Source organism: Melospiza melodia, chromosome Z (genome assembly GCF_035770615.1).
Source record: "Melospiza melodia melodia isolate bMelMel2 chromosome Z, bMelMel2.pri, whole genome shotgun sequence".
NCBI classification, from domain to species: Eukaryota; Metazoa; Chordata; class Aves; order Passeriformes; family Passerellidae; genus Melospiza; species Melospiza melodia.
The window spans coordinates 49,363,985-49,389,018 of record NC_086226.1 but is presented as its reverse complement, the minus strand read 5'-3'; the positions used below and the strand labels follow the sequence as shown (position 1 = coordinate 49,389,018).

The 25,034-nt window shown below is 39.5% G+C and overlaps 1 protein-coding gene across 2 annotated transcripts in view; it reads left to right on the top strand.

The window, feature by feature from the left end:
* The window catches only part of TTC39B (tetratricopeptide repeat domain 39B), a 74,658-nt gene that overhangs the window by 35,680 nt on the left and 13,944 nt on the right, over positions 1–25,034 (top strand). For both annotated transcript variants that reach the window (XM_063181301.1, XM_063181302.1), the window contains 10 exons: positions 14,090–14,194; positions 15,459–15,590; positions 17,355–17,431; positions 18,570–18,637; positions 20,567–20,631; positions 20,793–20,898; positions 22,265–22,330; positions 23,886–23,994; positions 24,810–24,877; positions 24,965–25,024. In XM_063181301.1, coding sequence (XP_063037371.1) covers positions 14,090–14,194; positions 15,459–15,590; positions 17,355–17,431; positions 18,570–18,637; positions 20,567–20,631; positions 20,793–20,898; positions 22,265–22,330; positions 23,886–23,994; positions 24,810–24,877; positions 24,965–25,024 — 856 coding nt within the window. The remainder of the gene's footprint in view (positions 1–14,089; positions 14,195–15,458; positions 15,591–17,354; positions 17,432–18,569; positions 18,638–20,566; positions 20,632–20,792; positions 20,899–22,264; positions 22,331–23,885; positions 23,995–24,809; positions 24,878–24,964; positions 25,025–25,034) is intronic.

Genomic DNA, 25,034 nt, shown 5'->3' with positions numbered 1-25,034 from the left:
GTGTTAATCACAAGACGAATTGACACATGTCGGTGGAAGATAAAATAGTCAAAGAAAATAAAAGATATGGGGTTTGTATAGTATTTTACAGAGCTAGGCAGAAGGAGTCTCTGCCACAGCAAAGGAGGATTCCTCTTTCTCCTTCACGGAGACTGAAGTAACAGTAGAGTATGACAGGACTTCCAGTGTTTGAATGTTTGAGGACTGACAGAAATCAACAAAGAACCTGTTCCTTAACAATTACCTTTTTCTTAATGTATGATTTTTAAATGTTGCAGAAATAAGGATGTTAGTATTCTTGTCCTAGTGACATGCTTCTAATCTGAAGCATCGTTTAAAATTAAAACACAGCAAAAAGAATTATGCCAGGAACAGACTTTTGCTGCAGTAATACAAGGTGTCTGAGCCATTTCAGTTTAAAAAAAGAGTAGTAATATGGTGGTGACAGTTTTTCAAATGTTTTGGATTTCTGCTGTATAGTAAAACCAGGCAAGAGGACATCAAGTGCATTTTCGCAGTGTGAAGTTATGCAAGACATGAACATGAAGTGATGATTTATTATGTCTGTGACCTGTAAACTGTGATGTTTGATACTGTAATTTTAGTCCAGCTTTTGATGCTGGCTGGGAGAAAGTCTTCCAAGGAGACTGGGAGTGAAGCAGTGTGCTTCAGCAGGCTCTTCTGAGAGCGACTAGGGCTCTTGTGGTCCAGAGCCCACTTGCTACAATGGCTGACAAAAGAGGGGAAGGTCTTTGTTTGGAGATCCAAAAGCTGATTATTGCTTTGGAGGGGGTCCAGGGACAAAGATGAACTTGGGCTGAGTGGCACAGAATTTTATGTGGGAAAAAGGGGTTGATCTGAGGGTCAAGGACCAATGGGAACAGATGGAAGTGGTGCAGAGCAGAGACAGCCAACCAGGGGAATCAGTAGTGTAATAGGAATGGAACACTGCAACAAAGTGGGATCAGGAGAGGGGAGAACATTCTAGGGAATGTACAAATATGATGAACGAGGGCTGAACTGGGGTGGAACAACTGTACAAACTAATAGAACTCAAGACATTAACATGTGCCTGCAAAGGCCTATGGGAGGGAGGCACTTCTCACCCTAACCGTAGAGGGGTGTTTCTCCTTGCCTGCTGTGGCATCTCTAGGGCTGGGGCATTTCAGCCCTAGTGGCAGGCCCTGGGCCCTCTGCATGGGAGGGCTGGATTTGAGTTTATTTTATGCTAAGCAGGCCTGGAAGTACACAGCTCAGGGTCAGGTGTGTGGAAAAAGCATAGTGTGTTTTGCACATAGTTCCCTTGGTATGTGGAGGGAAGAGAAAAGGATTCCTGTCAAGTAAAAAACTTCAAAATTATCGCTGTTCTTGGACATTACAAGGGATCACTAAAGTTGAAGTAGAGCAGTTTACAAAAATAGTCAGAGCCTTCTAGCCAAGAAAATGAAAGTATGGGATAGATTCTACTGAGGATCAACTGTTAATTCCTGTTAAGAAGTCATGTTGTTGTGGCTGTTTAAGATAGTTACTCTTTTTGATATGGTAAAATATAAGCAGTTCAATATTGAGTTTTCTTGAACCAATTCATTGCTGCAAAGGGAAAGATCTACTTCAGGAAGCATATAAACATTCTGTATAGTGACAGTATCAGATTTTGACAGCATATTATGACTATTTGACTTAACAATCTTCCTCCAGAAGACAAGAACCAACTGAGAGCAATCCGTTTTAAAGCTGTTTTTGTCATCGTCAGTTTGGCAGTAGATACTCCAGCACACACTTGGATAAATGCTGTTCAAGAAGAGTACTACATATGATAGCTTCTTGCTGCCGATACTGTAGTTCACACACGAGGTGATACTTATTTAAGTTTATGAAAGTAAATGCCTCTAAAATACTTTCTTTCTGATTTAGCTCATCTAAATGTTAAGGGTCACTTGTTGGCTACAGTGTTTATGTCCTGGGAAAATTTTCTCTTAATTGTAATGCATCTTGTTTTCTTGATACTTGTACTCAAAATAGCATTTTCTCCATATTTCCTGCATTTTTAGAAGACCTTATTTTTCCTTTAGTTTGTGTCAGATTTGCATCTTAATATGATTATCTTAAAACAGTTATTGCTAGTTTCACTTTTTTGTGGTCTTTATTACTTAAAATTTTGCTTTATTCTCACTAATCATTACAAACATTTTTAGTAACTGTAGTGAGGCTACCTTTGATTAGAACAGCTGAACGAAACCAATTTGCTGGCTATTCAGTGTTGTTTATCAGATAAGGCTGATTATTTTGTCCGTGTTGTAAAAAAAGCCAACAAAATGTTTTAGAAGTTTAAGAACTAAATTCTTCAATCCCTGTTCATGTAAAGTGTTGCTTGAACACTTGAGTCTAGCTGATGTTAAAAAGGTGATGTGGGACCCGGTCCTAAAGATTTAATATAAAAGGTGGAAAGCACTGATAGATTACAGGTAAATTTTTTTCTGCAGTTCTCCCATTCTGCAGTACCTCCTGAAACCCCTTCTAAGAGAAGAGTTGGTAAATCACTGCACCTGGGGTGATTGTTAAAAGCTTACTAAATCTTCTGCAAATACAAAGACAGCCACATATACCAAGTTAAGGTTCAACTTCAGCTATATAATGGCTTTTCAGGAATACTCTAAACCCTGATGTAGAGAGATGCATGTCATTGCCTAACTCATTACTCATGTGTACATAACTTTTAAATACTAATGCACTGACTTTTCCTTTTTTTAGGCTGGTAGTTATGCTCCCTTTTTCTATTAATCTACAGAGGGGGGAAAAAAGGAAAGGAACTTAAGTTGTAAACTGTTCTGATGCTTTAAATTAATAATGTTTTTGTTCTTTGTTCATCTTGAGGACTGTTGTCCTAATAAGTGAGTATTCCAGTATGTCTGGGGTTTTCAGGTTGTATTCTTATGCTTTGTTTCTGTTGTGGTTCCAAGTAGCTTGTTAGAAGAACCTACTTAAAGTTGCTAATAATTAACTTGCTTATGGACAGTATATTCCCACTGAATTAGAATAATTTCATTAGTTTATCATCAAACACAAAGTACACAAACTATTGCTGGGATTCACAACATTTCCTCTTTTTTCCTGAAAGAAGTTTGAAATAGCAGTGAGAGGAAAACCTAAAAAATGCTATCTCTTGGGGAAAAAAATGCCTAAAGTGTCAGGACTGTAATACAGTAGCATTTTATTCTCCTTGTAATGTAACATTATTATCTTGCTGTAACATTCAGTATAGCACAATTTTCTGATCCTTTTTATTTCATTTGGCTGGGGTAGCATTAACTTTCTTCACAGTGGCTGGTATGGGGCTGTGTTTTGGGTTTGTGCTGAGCATGGGATTGATAATACAAGGAAGCTTTTGTAACTGGTGAGCAGGGCTCACACACAGCCAAGGCCTTTTCCACCTTCTGTAATGCCACATTGGTGAGGAGGTTGGGAGGGCACATGAGAGCGGCAGCCGGCATGTATTTCAGAGGTGCAGGTCCTGCCTGACCAACCTGGTTTCTTTTTATGACCAGGTGAATCAACTGGTAGATGTTGTCTGTTTGGACTTCAGCAAGGCCTTTGACACTGTCTCCCACAGCACTCTCCTGGAAAAGCCGGCAGCCCACGGCTTGGACAGGAGCACCCTTCACTGGGTTCAGAACTGGCTGGGTGGCCGGGCCCAGAGAGTGGAGGGGAGTGGTGCCACATCCAGCTGGTGGCTGCTCATTGATGGTGTCCCCCAGGGAGCAGTGTTGGCACCAGCCCCATTAAATATCTTTATTGATAGTCTGGATTGGCAGATCAGGTATGTCTGCGGTAAATTCACAGATGCACTAAATTGGGTGCAAGTATCGATGAGCTGTAGGGAAGGTAGGAGGGTTCTGCAGCAGGACCTGGACAGGCTCGATCGATGGGTGGAGTGCAACAAAATGAGGTTTAACAAGGTCAAGTGCCAGGTCCTGCACTTTAGCCTCAATAGCCAGTGCCACAGGCTGGAATAGAGTGGCTGGGCAGTGGCCAGGCAGAAATGGACCTCAGGGAAGTGACTGACAGCAGCTGAACATGAGCCAGCAGTGCCCAGGTGGCCAAGAAGGCCAACGGCATCCTGGCCTGTGCCAGCAACAGTGTGGCCAGCAGGAGCAGGGCAGGGATTGTCTCCCTGTACTCAGCACTGGTGAGGCCACGTCTCCAGTGCTGTGTCCAGTTCTGGTGCCCTCAATTTAGGAAGAATGTTGAGATGCTGGAGTGTGTTACGAGAAGGGCAGTGGAGTTGATTAAAGGTCTGGAGCACAAATGCTGTCAGGTGTGGCTGAGGAAGCTGGGGTTGTTTAACCTGAAAAAGAGGAGGCTCAGGGGTGCCCTTACCATTCTCTACAACTGCCTGAAAGGAGGCTGTAGCCAGGTGGGGATGAGTCTCTTTTCACAGGCAACCAGTGACATGACAAGAAGACTCAGTCTTAAGCTACACCAGGGGAGGTCCAGGTTGGACATTAGGAAGAATTGCTTCACAGAAAGAAAGACTTGGCTTTGGCTGCCCAGGAAGGTGCTGGAGTCACCACCCTTGGAGGTGTTTAAGAATCAAGAGTGGGTGTGGCATTTAGTGCTATGGCCTAGCTGACACAGTGGTGTTTGATCGTAGATTGGACTTGATCTCAAAGGCCTTTTCCAATCTAGTTAATTCTATATGATTCTGCAGTTCAGGTGACCCAAGCTGACCAAAGGGATATTCCAGACCAGAGCATGACATCATGCTCATTATATAAAGTGGGGGGAAGAAGGAAGAAGGGGAGGACATTCACAGTGACAGCATTTGTCTTTTCATGTCACCATTATGTGTGATGGGGCCCTGCTTTCCTGGAGATGGCTAGCACCTGCCTGCTCATGGGAAGCAGTGAGTTGATTCCTTGTTTTGATTTGCTTGTTTGTAGAGCTTTTGTTTTCCCAATTGAATTCCCTTTATCTCAACCCACAAATTTTCTAGCTCTTTTACCCTTCCACTTCCTTCCCACCAGTGTGAGAGTGAGTGAGCAGCTGCATGGGGCTTGGCTGTCATCTGGGATTAAACCACACGAGTCTCTTTTGGTGCCCAGTGTGGGGCGCAAAGGGTTGAGATCAGGAGGTATCTGACTAAAGTGTGTTAAAATAAAATTGTTATAAATATTCATTTTATTGGTTTAATAGTTGCTGGTTACAATATGGATTTATTTGCTCTCATACTTGTCGTATTTTGTCTGTATTATCGAAATAATTCCTTACTTGCAGTACGTGTTCTGTGTGTTGTATTTTATGGAATGGGCTTATCACATGATAATGTCGTTGCTCACCAGCGTGATGTGTCTGTATGCAAGATTGCAGGCACCTTTGTGCCTTGGGAGTCACCTGCTGGGAGCAATTAATAATCACATCTCTGGTTTTTTGGTTCCTCAGAGGAACAGCCTATGAGGGAGACACCTTCCTATATCTTTTTCTCCTCCTTTTTTTTTTCCTTCCTTGTCTTCCAGGCTGGTAGTCAAGATTTTAAAGATTCCTGAATATCCTTTGACTGCCCTTCAAAACAGCCTGGGGTTTTTTGCCAGGAGCCAGCATGTTGTTGCATATGGTTCAGAGCTTGTTTAAGGTCAGACTGATAACATGAGATCTGCCCAAAAGCTGGATAATGCAGAATGACAGGGTGTTTGGGGTTGTATGGGCCAGTACCTAGGGCAGTGAGCATCTTCAGTGTGCTTGCACCTTTACTCCTGATCAAATGCCGAATCCAGAAAAACTACTAAAATTTTGAAAAAAGTTGTTCTGTCACGATGTTCAATGCTGCTTAGTACCTGCAGGAGAAAAAGAAGGTCTCTAAATATGACAGTGAGGTGACAACAGGCTCTGCAGCTGCTCCAGCCACCTGAAAGACACTGTGACTACTGCACTCCCACCAACTGTGGCGATGGCACTGAAACCACTGAAGGAGAGAATCAGTGTGGGCTGGTGTTGGTGGACCCTGCACAGAAGCAGAAGAAAGATACATCAAAATCACCCAGTCAAAAAGCTTTAGCAAAAAACAGTCAATGACAAGGAGAGTGAGGATGATGAAGCAGAACCATCACAAGGGTGATTTTTCAGAGCCATTGTCAAGGCCATCACAGGAACCAGAAGTGACATGAATTGATCTCTATCCCTGAGGGAGCTATGGGAGACATGAGAAGATTTCAGCAGTCATCCATGACTATATTGCTGCCTAGCTAGTGTGCTGGTGGGACAATGGAGCCAACAGTGTGGAATTGTGGGTATGGAGCCAGGCTGAGATCACTTGCCAAGGACCCAGACACTGACAAAGCAATGGGGGAAAAGACCTCTGGCCGTGATTCTTATCAAGTGTGAGGGGGTGAAGGTATCCCTGTAAAGATGATATTCCACGTAATTTAGACAGATGGACTGCAGTAGAGAAGGTGACTCACTTTCTAAGGGAATTAGCTGTTCAAGAAATGAAGTATTTTCATGTGGTCAACACCCAGGTCCCCACAGAGCCAGACCAAATCTTGTGTCAATTACTCATGTTGCAGAAATTTCTATGAAGTGTAGCAAGGGCACATGAAACAGTGCCTTTGACAACAGTAATTTGGAAAGATGATGGATGCACCACCAACAGCAATTGATGCAATTTGGCAGCTTGGGTAATATAAAGACAGTATTTCTTCCTCCATCACAGAATCTGTGGAGAAGCTAACTGATGAACTGATGCAGGAGCTCCAGCAACTCGGAGGGAATATGTCATACACCCCATCTGTGTGAGCCTACATTTCAGTAACTGACAGCAGGTATCCTCTTTCTTTGAGAGAGAGGATATAGAAGATACACACCATGGGGCACCCTACGGTTTTACCTGCAGGACCATGGAGAGGAGACAAGGAAGTGGGATGGATGGGAATACCTTGATTGTAGATGCACTGGTGTGGGAATTGTAGGGAAAAACAGCCATAATTTGAAGTTGCTACTTCAGTCTCCAGTAAACAGTTTTTCAGGCAGATTTTTCAGTCCGATCGTACTACTGACTCTGTGGATGTACACTTGACCTGGGGCCTTTGGGGGCGGTCCAGTCTGGCTAGCTCTGGACCCTCGGGCCCTTCACAGTCTTACAAGTAAAAAGTAAAAGACTGGAGTCAGTCTTTGTCCTCGGGACGAAGGTCCCACATTTATTATGGAACTATTCCAGGGGATCTGGGAGAGAAAAAAAGAGATCAAGAGTCTCATTGTGGGGAGCTTTTAAACCCAGGGGAAGGGGGGTGGAGGAGAGGGATGGAAGCGATGGGAGGGGTGAGAGGAGGAATGACCTGGGGAGAGACCACCACCACCACAAGGGGCTTTGGGAGAGAGGGGAAAAACAGAACAAACCATGTGATACAAACATATTATTCAGTGCAAAATACCAAACCCATTGCAAGACAACAAATAAATAAACTATTTAATGCAATACAACATATGGAGAGAAGTGCAAGTCCATTTCTGCAAGATAATAGTAGGAAACATTGTGACCAGTATTGAAGGGGCCCTGCCTCCACCTAGGGGAGGAGAGAAATAACCAGGTTTATTGGACTGTGTGGGTTTGATGACCTGGCACAGGAGCCCCACAGGAGTATAAGGCTTCAGTAGACAGTGGTGCACAATGTTCCCTAATGTCATCAAGCTGCATAGGGATGGATCCATTTGGATTTCTGGGATGACAGAGGGATCCAAAGAGCTGACTGCATTGGAAGCTGAGACTAGCCTGACTGGCATGAGTGGTAGAAGTACCCTGTCTTGATGGGAGCAGAGGCTCCCTTCATCCTTGGCATAAACGGTCTCAGGAGAGGATATGTGAAGGATTCAAAACGCTGCTGATGGGCTTTGGTATAACTACCCTGTAGACTGAGGAAATTTCAGACATCCCTTTTGCTCTTGGGCTGAAGAACAGCAGGTGCCAGTTGCCACCACAACTGTGCACTAGGAACAGTGTCTCACAATCTCAGTCTCCAATTTCCATTTATAAACTAATTTGTCACCTAGAGAGCCACAGAGTGGTCAGCAAGACCTGCTTACCTTTAACAACCCTGTATGGCCAGTATGAAAGTCCAGTGGAGAGTGGAGGCTGACAGTAAACTGTGGCTTGAATGAAGTTGTACCACCTCTGAGTCCTGGTGTACTGGATCTATAGGAACTTCCATATGAGCTGGAGTCAAAGGAAGTCACATGGTGCCACAATTGATACTGCTGTTGTGTTTTTGTTAGTCCCTTTGGGAGTAGAGTGCAGGCCACAGTTTGCTTTTGTTTGGAGCTGTGTCCGTAGTACCTGGAATTGACTGCCAGTCAGAATGAAACACAGCTGTATCATCTGCCACAGACTGATGAAGGCTGGAACAAGGTGAAGCTCTGAAACACCTGCAGTGTGTTAATGATACCATTTTGTGAGAAAATACAGTAGAAGGAGTTTTTGAGAAAAAGAAGCAAATAATCCAATCCTTTTAAAAGCTGGTTTTGCCATAAAACAGAATAAGGTAAAGGGACCTACACAGAGATCCGGCTTTTAGGAATCAAAATGGACATTGTCAGATCCCAGTGGTTTTTATTAAGGTAACAGTGATGTCTTCAACAACTAGCAAGAAAAAGACAAGACTTTCTAGATGGTGTGGGATTTTGTAGAATGCACATTCCAGCTTGCAGTCTGATTGTAGCCCTGTCTGTCAAGTGACCTGGAAGAAGAATGATTTCAAATAGCCCTCTGAGCAGCAACAAGCCATTGAACAAATCAAGTAGGAAATAGTTCATGCTGTAGCCCTCGAGCCAGTCTGAATAGGGCCAGTCTGAACATATGTAAAAACCAGGCTTTTTATTGCAGCTGGAGAGAGTGGACCTACTTGGAGCCTCTGGCAAAAAGCACTAGGGAAGTTTTGAGGCTGACGTCTATGTTTTTGGAGCTGAGCATACAGAGGATCTGAAGCCCACTATACTCTAACTGAAAAGGAGATACTGGCACCTTTCAGAGATGATTGGTACTGACACACAGCTTCTGGCACCAGTTACCTGCGTTGAGTTGGATGCTCAAAAGGACTAAAGGAGTTGCATTGATCACATAAACAGTTTGGATAGGAAACCCTTCTCATCCAGGAAACTTGGAATTAATCATGAGCTGGCCAGAAGGCAAAGATTTTTGGAATGTCACCAGGCTTGCGCTGAAGAGTCCCAGTACATAATAATTTCCTGGAAACTGAGAAGCAATATGCCTTGTTTACTGATTAATCCTTCTGCTTGTGGGAAAGCAGCTGTATGGAGTCCCCTATGACAAGTCACAGAAATTTCTGGAGGAGAACATGAATTGAGTAAATAAGGAGAGATGAAAGCCATCCAATTGGCCTTAGACTTTACTGAAGGAGAGAAATGGCCAATGCTTTTTTTTTTATACCTCTGTACTGATTCATGGGTGGTCGCCCTATGGTGGGGGTGGCAGCAGTGGAAGCAGAATAACTGGCAACCTAGGGGTAAACCCATCTGGGCTGCTAAACTGTGGCAAAACATTGCTGCCTGGTTGGAAAATTGTCTTGGTTTGAAAAGACAGGTGTCTGCTAAGGAAGGCAGGAGCCTCTCTTGAAATGGAAAATGTAAACCCCCTCCTTCAGAATTTTTATGATTTTGAAATTAAGGGGTTCTCAGGCAAAGATATGGGAGTAGTAATAACAGTTATTAGGAAAAATAAAAAACCACAAAAATAAAAATGCAGTAATATAAAACAATACTGACGGAGTCAGAATACAACCTGACACCCTGTTGGTCAGGCTGTTGGTAGTAGTCTGATTGAATGGTGGCTGCAGTCCTCTTGCAGTGACAGATGTGGTCCTATTGAAACAATGGTCTTGTAAAAGGGTGCAGGTTTCCTCTGAAGGTCCAGTGGCAGTGTAGATGGGCCTGGTCTTCCTCTGGGAATCCAGTGGAAAAAGCTGCTCCTCTGGGAAACCAGTGGGAAAAGGCTGCCTGTGGTGTTCCAAATCTCAGGTTATGTCCAAGTAGGAATGCTTGGCTCCTCCCCCTGGGTGGAGCATCTCACAATGGGATGATGTAATTTTATCAGTCATACAGTGAGGCTCAATGGCATATTAACAGAAAATATCTTCCAAGTGGCCCGATTAACAGAAGATAACTGCCCACTTCTGACAGATGGCAATAGAATTTACACCCCCAGCCACATCTTATATTTGCAACTTAAGACAAAAGGCTGTTACCAAGGGTGACGGACAAAGTCATAGACTGCATGGATTCAACAAAAAAAATATTTTTTGGACGTTTTACGAACATTTGACAAAGGTGTTCCACAGACTAGGGGAATGATGTCTTTCTCTATATCTGTCAAAACAGGTAAGTAGGGAAGGTGATAGGGTATTGGAAAGTGTGACATTTGGTGTGACATAAAGGGTATGGAATAAGGGGCGGATGAGTGTTAGTTTTGGCTAGGGTAGAGTTAACCTTTTTCACAGCATCTCGTATGGGGCTGTGTTTGGATTTGTGCTGAACATAGGGTTGATAATATGGAGATATTTTTGTTACTGCTGCTGAGGGACCTCCCTGATCACCACCTCCCACAGCTAAGGCCTTTTGTGCTTTTCGTGTAGTCACACAGGCAAGGGGACTGCATGTATATGGGAGATTGGAAAGAGACACAGCAGGCGCAGGTGACCCAAACTGGGCCCCAAAGGGATATTCTATACCATTCGACATCATGCTCAGTATATAAAGTTGGGAGAAGAAGGAGGATGGGTGGACATTTGTAGTCATGATGTTTGTCTTCTCAAGTCACTGTTATCTGTGATAGGGCCCCCTGCTATCCTGGAGATGGCTGAACACCTTCCTGCCCATGAAAAGCAGTGAGTTAGTTCCTTTTTTGCATTACTTGTGTGTGAGGCTTTTGCTTTCCCTATTAAACTGTCTTTATCTCAGCCCATGAGTTTTCTAGCTTTTACCCTTCAGTTCTCTCCCTCATCCCACTGCTGGGGAAGTGAGTGAGCTGCTGTATGGGGCTTGACTGTCCCCTGGGGTTAAACCATGACACCAGGTGTAAAATCCATAATAAATCGCTAGGTGTAAAATCCATAATAACATCATGGAAGTAGTGTTAACTTAATCTGCTCTGGGTTAGATTAAAGAGTATGTTCATCTAATGTACTAAAATGTATAAAGTTCCTGTCCATTTCAGGACGGGATATAAGGAAAAAAATAAGATAGAAGGAAAACAGCATGAGTCAGAAAGAGAGTGTGAGTCAGCATTACTGACTGAACTGTTCGCTAGTCTGGTAACTTGCTGTAGAAATTAGTTTGTGATGTTTCAGGAGTAGAAGAGGAAATGTACTTATTCTGAGCCACTGCATAGAAATGCCAGCAAAGATAACCAGGTTGCTTCTGAGTCAGTGTGCTCCTTTCTTCTGACTATTCCGCTATCAAGTTAGGAATCTGAGTTGCAACAAATCCTTCTGGTTATGTTCTTGTGCTGCAGGATGTAGGAAAACATTAGAAAACATATGTGGAGAGTAATGAAACAGGAATGAGGAAATTTCTGGTAGAGAATATGATTCACTTACCAGAAATGACAGTTTGAGAAAACTGGCTTCCCAAGTTTTATGTCTGAAGTGGCAGAGTAACATCATTTGCATGCTTGATGCAGGGAATATTAAATACATTAACTTAAGGAATACTGTTTGCATTGTCTGCAGACTTTGGTCGCATGTAGGCAGCATCAGGGGAACGAGTCTGTAGTAAAGGGCAAAAAACACGATAGCCAGGTGCTAGAGAGATATGTTTCTTACCCATTTAGCTGGGAAAATACAGTTTTGTGTCCTTACACAACCGTGGTTTGTGAGATCACTTTGCAAATACTGATGTACTGTGGTGATGCTCAAGCTGGTGGTGTGATAGGATTTGGGAGCCTGATGGCAAACCATCCATACATGCAGCTAAAATGCTGTCATGTCCATGGGTGTGTTAAATGAAATAAAGATTAGGTTTTCTGTCCAGTGGAAGTTCCAGCAGTTTCTGATTGCAGAGGTGGAAGTGTGCAGATTTACAACATACAAGTGCAGAAAATGTATTTCTGTTCATTAAGATGAGGCTTAGTAAAGCAGTTGAAAACAAAACGTTGCCCTTAGATCTTGGTCCTTGCCTTCGGAGAAGTGCTACAATGGTGGAGTACTGTGATACTATTTCTCTGCTCATGCTTCTCATGTGGGAAGCATACTGTTTTGAGGCTGAACACCAGTATATTGAAACTTAGTGTTTTAAGGCTTTCATCAGTTGTTAAATTACCTGTAGTTACCAGGGGTCTATGTTTCTTCAGATTGTTTTATGAACTGTATGATTATACATGCCTTGTTTGCCATTCTCTTCCCTCTCTTGACTTCAGATCACCATTCATATTCTCCATAGTATGTGAAGCAGAAAATTGCCTCACAAGGGGTTTTTCTGTTCCCATGGCTGACAGAGTTCTTGGCCCACCACAAAGTTAGTAACCATGCCTGCAAGGAGGAGAGGACCAAAAGGGCCATTTGTCCTCTGTAATTTTGAAGATTCCACGCACCTTAGTACTGATCTTGGCATTTGTTTGGGGACAGACCTGGAACAGGCCACTGCCTCAGTGCTAGTCACAAAATAATTGTAGTGTGCAAGTATGAAGAAATAAAAACTAATTCTTGGTGTCTAGTAGGTATGAACTTCAGTTACTGATGTGGTGGTGGTGGTGTTTTTTATTTTGCCACTACAGACAACTAGTGCCAATTTGGTATTTAAAGGAAGGAAAAAATCCATCCCCACTCTCTTCCCACCTTTTGTTTTTACCTTCTTGAAAAACTTTTGAAAGCAACTAACCCATTCTTCCTAGCAGGAAAGGCAGAGCAAATGGAATGAGTAATCTAACTAGGCATGGACCAAGTGAAAAGAGTTTCATTAGACACAGATGGGAAAAGAAGATACAAAAGCATGGGAACGCACAGAGGGTAGGGATAATGTGTTATTAAGGGACTAACTCAGGTCCTTGCTTGTGTACTAGGAAAAAAATCAGCCTTTAAATGTAGTTAAAAGTACTTATTTGGAATGTTTTTGCTAGCAGATGATATTCCTGGAATTATTTAATAAAATTGAGTGATTTAAAAAAGTTTTGATCTTTATAAGCCATTTCAAGACTGTTCTTTGGAGGGCAAAAAAGCCCTCTGTCCAGTCATATTTTCATATTTTCACCCCACTCTTTGTTTTATGCGTGTCTTAACTGTTAGAGCAGCTGTACTCCTCTGTTGTTCTTTTCTTAAATTCCTCCTTTACAATTCTTCACTTCAGTTCAGTACTTAAATATTTATCTCATTGACATGATCTGTTGCTTACCACTGCTTAACTGTACTTGGAGAAAGCCCATTATCTAGTTTAAACCTGTTGTTTTAAAGCTGTAGAGAGATTATCTTTTCCAGATCCATCTGTGCACATTGATGGCTGTGTAGCCTCTGGCAGTATGTCACTGCCATGATTGTCAGTTTGTCCCAGGTTTGGCCCATGGAATAATTTGTGAGTGCCCCTGAGTATTTCAGACAGAACTGGCCAAAGAATGTGTTTGTTGAGATGGGTTCTGCTTAAGCAAGTGCAAGTGCTTTTACTTGAAGTGAATTAGGATGAACAAAAGCTATTGGCATAGCTAGGTTTCTGACAGAACTATTTGTAGTGTACCTGTTCGCTGTATGTGTCTTTACTGATTTTTTTAGATTAAAATATTGTCTTGTGACCTCTTTTGAGATTCTAATATGAGCACAGAGTCTGGAACAGCATTTCTACTGATGGGAAAGATTGAGAGCTTGGACATGATGATAAAATTTGAGAATTTTTCTGGTAAGATTAGGAGGACAGAGCTATAAACATCACTTAAATAAGCAATGCACCTGTGTAACATAGATAAAGTGTCAAGCATATGCTTTAGTTTTGAAAAATTAAATTACAAAAAAATCACCGCAAAAGACCTGTGTTACATAACAAAAAGGCATTTAAAATATTTTTGTTTATATTTACAGTTTGAGTAAACTAAGAATCTGTTTTTTAGGGCATCCAAGATGGATCTCAAGTGTGCTCTGGAAGAATGTTCAATGGCACTGAACTTGTTTCTAAACAATAAGTTCTCTGAAGCGCTGGAACTACTTCGTCCATGGTGAGATTCTGTTATTTCCTGAAGTTGTTGTTTTAAACAGGCAGTATTTAATACCTGAAGGTTAATTTAAAGTGTCTGAAGATAGTAATTTTAATTTATTCTCTTCTTTCCAAAATTTCTCCATATTTATGGTTTTTTAAACATTTTTTTTGGGTCATTAAAGACATCTAACATTGTTTATGAAGCACTGAATTGTGATGTTGTAGAGTTGATCACTCTAGCTGTCTGTCTGTCCTCAAGCAGAGGGGAAAGGCTGGGGAGCAAGACCATATTCAATGCATCTTTGATCAAATAATTTGTAAAATGAAACGGTTTTTGACAATACAGAAAAGCTGGAGCAAAGCTCCAGAATAGTCTTTTGGTTATGTTTTTTATTATGTTTGAGTCTGGTGCTTATCTTTAAGCTCATCTTTTTATGTTCTGACTATTTTCCTTGTTCCCCTGTTGCCCTTCTTCCACTGAGAAGAAAAGTATGGCAGTGCAGATGTAGGGAATTAAAGAATATGGAGAAGATCACAGATGCAACCTGTCTTACCTGTGACTTCATCGGGAGGCAGTCTGAGTGGCTGATCTTTAGGACTGGGATCTGAATCCCATCCACCATTCTTCTCTTGTCTGTGTCTGAAAGGAGCGTGTGGTATTGAGGGATGTGTTGGCAAGAGGGATATGTAGCCAATGTCAATAGAGTGAAGTAATATTCTCTCTCTGTATGGTGCTAGTAAGAATGGATTAAGAGTGATACGTTGGTTGATGTTGTACAAACAAGCTCAAAGACAGCTTTAAAGGAAACATCAGAAGGATGACGCAGCTATCAAGTGTTTGCTTTTAGTGGTCTGGAGAGCTCATGTGAGGAAGGCAGTAGGCCAGGAATATTATATCTTAGAATTAGTTGCAGTTAAGCTCAGTGGAAGATGATATTACTGTTGGAATACCAGGATCTTTCTTGCTCCAAGGTCAGGGAGAATAAAACTCAGGAGAGGTTGTTTTTGAAGTCTCACCCTGAAGTTTATTATCCTTATCTATTATGAACTCATGAGATGTGAGCTCTCTCTAACAAGTCGAGAAAGTGAGCTAAAATGATGTCTATTCAAGGCTTTTTAAGTCCTAATTATCCAATAAACATTTGTAGATTATATTATCAGATCTGTTACTTTCCTGCTTAATTCTTCCATCTTTTCACAAATTTACACAAGTGTCTCTGCATTTAATTTTGTATTGCAATGTAAAGTGTTGCTTAAATGCACAACATTCATGTTTTCCCTAGGTCCAAAGATAGTATGTACCATGCACTTGGATACAGCACTATTTTAGTTATGCAAGCTGCAATGACCTTTGAACAGCAGGATATACAATTGGGGATTTCTACAATGAAGGATGCTTTGCAAACCTGCCAAAGGTGAGCCCAAGCAGTCCCAACCGTAATGAGATACTAAATCCAAAAAGTATTATTTGTGACATACCCCAGTTCTCTGTATGTTTTAAAAGCAGGCTCTTGTCTGTATGAGAGTGGCCTAAATTTGTTAAGGTGGAGTAAGTCCCACTACATTACTGGTGAAGATATTTTTCAACATGGTGTTGTGGCAACAATAGACTTGTCCTGTGTGGGTATTAATAGCTACTACATTTAGTTAAATGATTGTTTCACTGTGTAGACCTACACATAAACTGACATTTTTCAACTGTCTGAGCCATTGGCATCTCTAACTTCTTGTTTTTCCAAAAGTTTCAAGGCCTGTATTTTGAATTGTCCCCTCTCAGCACGCAAACATCTTAAAAAAGTTGTTTCCAAAGGTTGAACCAATAGTCTGATACAATTAAGCTTGTACTAAGGTTTCTGCTGAAAACCAAATAAGTTTTTTTGTTGTTGTTACAAATGTGTTTAGATTACCTTAAAATTTACGATGTTAAGAGCAATTTCTGTTGCTCACATCAGAAATTATCTGGACTGAACATTTTGCTTCTGGTCTTTCTTGAACAGCAAAAAAAAACCTTAGAGAATGGGTTGTGGAAGCTAAAGTTTAAACAAATCTCTTCTTCAATATTGGTTATCTGTTTTATCACAATTATTCCCCAAAAAATGACTGCCAAATATTAGTTTAGACATTTAACATTATCATCATCTTAGCCATGGCAAAAAAGAAATGAGAAAACATTATCAGATGCTGTCTGAAGAAGAGAAGGAGTCAGCAGTTTCTGCATCTTTTTTGGATGTGCTATCAATTTGCAGTTTCATCTGAACTGTGTTGTTTAGTGTGTCTGAAGATTAGATGTGCCTCTAGTTCTAGACAGCTGCAGTACAGGATTTCATCTCTGCAGGATATAAACTTTAATTCATGAGTACTCTGGTCTAGTCTGTCTCAAAACTCATAAAAATGCAAGAGAAAGGCAATTAAATGTTCAAAGTTGAAGAATTACCATAACTACATGTACCTTAATTGACTCTTCTTGTGTGCATTATGTTAATGTGTAGTGTTATAATCTTCTTCTCAGGATCCCACAATTGTCAATGTGTAGTGTAAACAAAAATGATAAGCTAATGGTTAGTATTTATAATCAGTGACTCCTTGGCTTACAGAGTGCATTCATTTTCTGAATATAGCATTGTTTCTCTAGCTTCTTCATAATGCCGAGTTGTCTGTAATTTTTTTCCAAAAATTAATTTTTGGAATTAAAATGTAAGTTGAGATTTCTTGTAAGTAAAGTGTGTGATTTTATGGCATTTTATCTGGCATAAACCACCATAAAATACTGAAACATGTTTGTTGAAAACAGAGCTCCTTTTCATTTTTTCATTCTAATTTTGCGTGCATGTTTAAGAAACAGAAAAACGCAATTCATAAAACTTTGAATTCCAGTTAAAGTGTCTTGCCCAGCATCAGTGACACCTCTGTAGCTAGTGAGTGGCAGTGGGGTTGAAGCTGTCACGCATTTAATGTAGATTAATGGAAATTGCAAGCATGCATTTAATGTGGGATAGGCTCTTTAGCCTAGAGGCATACAAGTCTTTAGACTACTGAAAGAATTGAAACTGTTGACGCATGATCGTTTTGCTAAGAATCTCTGTAAATTTTGGTTGGAAGTTTTTAAGAATTCCAGTTATTAAATTCAGGTTTGTGTTGAAATGTGTGGCTTTCTTTTCTTCCATGCACAACCTATTTAGATTCAGGAAAAGAAGCACAGTGGTGGAATCCTTGTCCAATCTAGTTTCTAAACAGACAGTGGATCAGTTGACTGAAGGTAAGTAGTTAAATAACACAGTTAAAATAAAAAAGTGAAAAAAGCTCAAAACTATCCCTACCAATGTATACAAATATGCTTAATTCTGACTTTACTGGTGTCTTACAGTAATAAACATGCAAATCATGTATATAATCTTTTCTAATTTGAATGCAAAGCTTCAGTGGAGAATTCAGGCTAATGGGGTTTTTTTGTCTCTGAGCATGCATGAATTAAGAAAGGAATGCCTTTCACAACACATTATAGGACTGAAGGGAAACTTCTTTTTTTTTGACTTAAGAGAGCTCCCAAAAGTTTAAGAACCATTGATGCGGAGGAGTACATCCTTGTCATTAGTTGCATTGGAATCTGAATATATTAACAAGTTTTGTGCTTGTCTGTTTTGCCTTAAGGTGTTTTGGGAAATGGTATCAGTACATTGTTCATGGCTCTGAAAATGCTGATCTCCTATTTCTGATTCAGGCAGAGTCAAGTATGCATTTTTTTCTAACCTGGCACAAGAATCCTCTTTAATACTTGGACACATCAAACTCACCACGTATGCACTGTACATACAGCAGCCTTGTGCATGTGGCTGGTCTTGCAGCATGGGTGCAGAGCAACTTGTGTCATGTGTGTTAAATCAAATGTACTTTAGTGCTGCATGAAGACAGAGAGTCTGCCTGGGGCTTTCAGTTTGTTAAGCATGACTTGGTGAAAACCTGTTCATAATGTCTCAGTGGATGTAGGAAAAGCCTGAACCTCCGTGAGGGTTAATATTCATTTACAGAAATTTCTTGTAAGACGTGGAAGGAGGCCTGAAAGACTGAGTTGCAGTGGGCTGTTAAGCTTAGAATCAATGAAAATTGTAGGAGACCCATCCACCAGAATGTCAAGTAGCTTTTGCCATAGACTGAGGTCAGCTCTGACAATGTTTGTCTGAGAAGAAGGGAAATAGAAGAATTCTGTTGGGATTTGTGTGTTAGAGCTATTACTCAGCAATTACTGAAATGGCAACAGCAGAATTTTGCTTTTTTTTTCCTTTCTTTCTTTTTTTTTCTTTCTTGTCTTGGCAGCATTTTGTTTGTTCCATTGACCCCAAGAAGACAGTATTGACAATGACATTGCTGATAGTAAATAACTTTTCTTTCTTATATAGAGGAAATGCATGCTGAAATCTGCTATGCTGAGTGCTTATTACAGAAAGCCGCTCTCACCTTCGTACAGGTAAAGTCAGTTTCTCAACAAAAGATGTGATGTTCAAATAAAAATTTTTTGCTATTGAATGTTATTTCATGGCAGCAGTTGAAAGTATGGTAAATCTTGTGCTGCTCAGCAAAGTTCTCTCTTTGTTTGTATGAATAACCAAAGATGATATTCAGATATCAAGGTATTACCCTAAGGTATAAACATACCACCTTTTAAACATACCTCCTGTTTTATACAAAATGGTATGTTTAAATGATTTGCACATTGGATCACATAGGACAGTGTCCAGTGCCTGCATAAAAATATTTTCAAGTATGAGGAAGTGTATTGTTTGAAAGTACAAGTCATTTTTTGCATGAATGAGTAGAATGTTTTCCAACTAACAAAACTTCAGCTGATACACATGTGTAATTTCCAATTCCATCTTGCTCTGTGTGCACATGGTGTCAGGAATAATAAAGTAATGAATGCTTATAAAATGGGCATGCTTAGCGTTGCTGAGGTAACAATTCAGCTCACAGAAAGATCTGGTATTTTATACTGTGTGGTGCTAGTGATTTAGGTTGTAATTCAGGGACTTCATGCTACAGAGTTTTCAAATTCAATTTGAAACTTGATTCCTGAAAACAGGAGTTGTTCATCATACTTTTTGACGATATGTGAGTGTTTAACAAGTGTTTATTAAATATATATTATAGATGATCTTTTCCAGTATAAATTATGAGAAAGAAGCAAGGCACATAGGATACACTAAGGTCAGAATAAGTTCCTTTTGCTTATGACTTAGGAACTACTTGATTTGGCCAGAAGTGTCAGGAAATACTATTAGTGGAATGCTAATCTTTCCTGTAACTAGCTTGCTCCTTTACTAGTCATGTGGAATTAACCCTTCTTTTATTTTTATTCAGTGGGTGGAGTCTGTTTTAACCATGAAAAGAATGTTGTTGGAGGTGGTGAGTTAGGACAGTATAAAATAATAAAAAACCATTAGATGTATATTTTCTCCAAAACACCACATCTGTATTGCTTTTGACTGTAATACCCTACTCTGCTGATTGCTGTGCTGCCTCATATTTTTCATCTTTGGCTGATCATGATTAGTGTTAGGATGATGATGATGATAACAAAAATGTAAACATTCAGAGGGAAATAGAATTCTTGTACTGAAACACTTGCATTTGGGTGTTCAGACTTGCAGACAAGAGAGATGAGGAGTTTTAAAATGGTAATCTTTTTATGAAAGCCAGAATTTCTTTGGTTGATCATTCTGAGGCCTTTTTTTGTTGCTCTTTTCATTTTCCATGTTGTATATACTGTTCCTAAGTATTTAAATTTGCATTTCTGAAATGCCAGCATCTTCCCCTTTTATTTGAATTCTAGGATAAAAAAATTCATCCTGTTGAACCAATATTTTGCTTTTCAGGAATTTAGTTTTGATGGCAAGTACATTGTGGCTTTGTTTTGGTTTTCCTAGTAAGCACGTAAATTGAATAACACAGGTAGTAACTTTTGATCAGCAATAGTTTCATCTGTTCGAGGGATTTTTCAGTTTGTCTTCTGCCAGTTTCTGTGGGCTTCCTTGTGTATGTCAGAATCACCATTTCCAAATGTTTGAAACAGTTCCTGCAGCACCATCTGGTGGAGAGCTTTCTTGGTTCATTTAGATACATCACAAATTCTGCCTTAACTAACACTTCGACTTTCTTTTTCACCTCTCTCTTCAGTTTTAGAATTTGTAATGTGCACTAAAGAAATGTTTCCCTGACAACTTAGAGCGAGTGTTAATGTCAGTCTTAGAGACACACCTAGTGACTGAAAAACGTTTTTAGTGTTTCCTACTATGACATAAGCTTATTAATAAATTTATATGTAGTTGGAGGATTTTTATGTATGTGTTATGTGTAATATGATCACACAATATTTTACAGTTAGATCTTTTTCTTCCAGGATGAAAATATGATCAACTTTATCAAAGGTGGCCTGAAAATTAGGACAAGTTATCAAATATACAAGTAAGCTATTAGAAAACACTTGAATTCAAAAGTAATATAAGCAGTTGGAGTGGCATTAATACTCCCAAAATACAAAGGAATATTTTTGTATCTATCCTAGTCACCAGTCAGTAATTTCTATGTTGTGTTTCCCCTTCCCTCGTTTTTTTCTCCATCACAAGGGAATGTCATCAGGTGCTACAGACGACTCAGGGGAACAAAAGCAAAAATGAAACGTACTACCAGTTTGAAGGAGGAGTGAAACTTGGAATTGGAGCATTCAACTTGGTATGACTTCTTCTTCTACAGAAAGGCCATTGGGTTATTTTGTAGGACTGTCTTTCTTTGTATGTGTGCTACTGTAACTGATTTAACATTTACACATTTGTAAAATACAGATATGGGGTTTGGAGGTTTTATGCAATGTGAAACCAGCATTAACTTCTGGGTGTGTGCATGCTTTCTGGGATGTTTCTGTTAGTTTTTTCTGAACAGTTTAGTTCCCTGGGATTAACTAATACCTCTATTTCTGAAGTGAAAAGGGAGCTGCATCTACCTGTGTGTAGCAGGATTTTTAAAGATGCTTATGCTGTGGTTAGAAAATGCCTGGAGTGACTGTTTAATTTTAACTCCCCCATGTATCCCATTCTTTTACTTCAGTGACATACTCTAGATTCTCATAGATAATTATACATAGAAGAATGAACAGTAATTTACTAGTTTGTGCAAAGGAAAATTGCCTTTTCTTTACAATTTGCTACAGTTACCTTTTCACATCTGTCATGGCAATAGTTAAAGCTGATTTCTGCCAGTATGTTAATTTCTGTATCATTCTAGATTGGAGATGGCCAATTTTAAGTCTGGTCAGAAGAACTCAGGTTTATCTGCACCTGACTTTAAAATTCAAGCAACTGTGTTCATAAGTGTTCTTGCCTCTCCTATTCTTCATGGAGTCCTCCCAGTAGGAGGCTTAACAGAAAAAGTGTCTGATAGGCAAAATGTATTAGGGTGAATGGAGCTTTCTAAAAACTGACCCTCAAGTTGATCTGCTTCTTAATGCTATTGAAAAGGTGGTTATGATGTTTGTACATTTTCTGTTGTGTAGGATGTGGAGGATGCAGTAACAGAGGGAACAAAAATGCCTGTGATAGAGGGCTAAAGGATGATAGCAACAGCTAGTATTTCTAAAACCATTATGCGCACTGATCTGCTGATTCAGTACTCCCACAAGAGGAACAAGTAGAGCCTCTGTGAGACTCCCAATAAAATGAAATAATAGTATGGGGACATGGCAGTTGTAGGTTGTGAGTCATACTAAAATAGATAAGACTTTCATTCTAAAAGACCCACAGTTTTCAAGCAATTTTAACCAGCTGAAGATAGAAAAATCTGTCATTCTCTAAAGAAGCACAGCTGGACTCTGTCTATTTTCATGCTGCATGGTCATCAGAATTCTGAGCATTGCATGTTTACTTTCAGGTTCTTTCATCTTTTAATTTTTTACTAATGTAAAAAATTTTTACTAAATTTTTACTAATGTCTAATAGCATTTAACATAGTAGCTGGCCTTTTTGGTTCACATTTATAACAATGTAACTTTTTTTTTTAACTGTACATGTTTACAGTTATCTTTTTATTTTTAAATGTATTTCAGATGCTGTCACTTTTACCAGGAAGGATCCTCCGACTTCTAGAATTTATTGGATTTTCTGGCAATAGGGTATTCAATTTGATACTTGCTTTTTCAAATTAATTTTTTCTCAGATAAAAGACTGGATGGATTTAATGCCATGTATTCCACACTGGAAGTATAATATTGATTGTTTATCAGTATTTTACTGTTGTTAAAAAGAGAAATGGATTAGATGATACAGGCATAAAAGCACATATGGTGATACTCCACTCTTTAACATGCATGAGAAAGGACCAGTTTACTTAAGAGGAGATTTTGCCAATGCAATATCCTTTCCTTTTGCTGATCCTTAAGTAGGGGATATCAGCTTCTTTTCCTAGTTGATGTAGTCAGAAATTGACATTCCTCACCAGTAACTGAGGGAAGAGTCATATTTCTACATTTTTCCACACAAATCCCAGCCCATTTCTTTGGGGGAAAAAAAAAATTGTGAATATCATGTGTCATCCTGGACTCTAGGTACATCTTTCTCTCATGGATGACAAAAATATTTGTAACTTGTTTTTTAATTATTTTACAGCTCTTTATTTTGATGCCCATAAGAAATGAAAAACCTAAAAAATCCTCAAGTAAGAAATTGTAATGATGTGACCCTCAGAACTGCACACAACTGAACTTCAAATTACTATAGCTGCAGTCACCATATGGTCTTATTGCTGTTAAATTGTCCACAATATGGTTCTCCTGTTGTAAAATTAGACTTCAGTAGAGACCAGTTCATTCCATTTCTTCCTCTGTAAAACCTGGTTCTTGCTGAAGCTCTTCCAAAATACCTATTTTTCCCTGACTAAAAATGCAGTAAAGGCTGGAAGAAAAGAATGATTTTGAAATATCATCACAATTTTTTTTGTGTGGTGCTTGAATTCTCCTATAATTCATCAAGTTGCTATGCAATAAAACTGATCTGTTAATATTTGTTTTGAGGCAAAAATATGTTTCTGAGGAGTCACTGCTTTTGATTAGGGAAGCTGTGAGCTCAACACCCCTCAGATAGTCAAGCTGTTATGTAATGGGTCTAAACAGAAGCGTAAGGGAAATCTCATGCGTTAAGATCTGCATAAGGCTCCATGAATCTGGATCTGTCTTTAGACATTGGTGTATCAGCAGAGGTAATATTTTGGTCAGAGCCTCAAAATAGTTGACTTATGGCTGACTTGATGGAAGAGAATTGAGGGTAGCCAGGGTTTTCAGTGGAGGAAGTCTCACACCAACAAGTCGCACTGGAACAGTTGAGAGAGTTTCCCACCGAACATAGATTGAAGGATGTTATTCTGAAAGGTTGAGTCAGAACACAGTGGGGAAGGGTTGTAGACCTGTGTGTCTGCATGGTTCATGTGGTGTTCCCATTTCACCAGAGCACTGAAATGCATGATTTTATTAAGAGTTAGATTAGTCTTCTTCCTGAGTGCTGTTAGCCGTGACAGAAATATTTTGGTAGAGGGTTTTGTTGGATTTGAGATAAGTACTGAATTGTGAAACACTTACATCTGAAGGGAAAATTGAATTTTCATTAGCCAGAAAAAATTGATAGTAACTCTGTATACTTATAGTTAATTCTGCATGTGTTTGTGATATTTCTTAGGAGTTGGGCCTCTGCCAACTACGGGAAGGCGCATCTGGCAGCAGTTTGAGGGCCATTCTGTGTACTTTCACCCTGTTGGTTTATCATACTTACGTCTCCTTAATCCTTGGTGAGACCCACTGTGTAGCTTTTCAGTCATGCTACACCTTATGATAGATATTGTGATTTATTTTTATAACGGAATTTCAAAATTGTGGCCAAATAGGAGTTTGCTGTATACTTAATTATGATCTAAAATTAATATCCATGACAAAGTTGTGTCTGCAGAAATAGTGAGGGTAGATAGCATTATACCAACATCTTGCTCCATTTGCAGGGCTGTCTCAACAGCAAAATATTGCAAAATATTATTAAGTACAGAAAAATCATTATCCATAAATTTAAATCAGATGTTGTGAAAACTATCTCCAGAAAAAAGCTATACAACCAGAACTAACTATTTTTGCCATTTAGAGCTGGAAGTCGTAATTAATTCTATATGCTTCTTTACCATATATTTTCTCATTCTTTAATATTTAAGTATTTTAGTACTTGTCCCTCAGGCTCATCAGGAAATTAAGGAGAACTTCATTTCTTCCAGTATCACTTGTATTTCATTACTGATTTCAAAATTAGGAGAAGAGGCAGCTGAGGATGTTTTCCTATCTTGCTAAAGCAATTAAAGGGATTTAAAAATATAACTAGGATCAGTGATGGAACAGTCTAAAAAATATTCCTATATTGTCTGTAATTTTTTTCAATTTACAGACATTTAGTATTTTTAAATCACAAAGTATCTTTGAGACAAGAATTTAGTTTATAGAAACACAAGATGATGAAATAATTCTGCTTTCACATAAAGCTATCATCCATTGATCTGTCAAATACAATGTGAAAACTTGGATTCTTTTAAGTACATTGAGGTTGGTTTGTTACATTTTCTAGGTACAGGGGAAGCCAACCTTCAGGAAGCAGACAGTCTCCTCGAACCCTACCTCCTGAAATTTCCAAATGTGCGTATTTCTAATAAATGTTATAACAGAAATGTATTTCCCTATGCTCAAACTCCTAATTGGTTATTTTTCTCATCTCTTTTCAAGGGTTCCATTATTCTATTTTATGCTGCCAGAATAGATATACTGAAAGGAAATTTTGAAAAGGTAAATGATA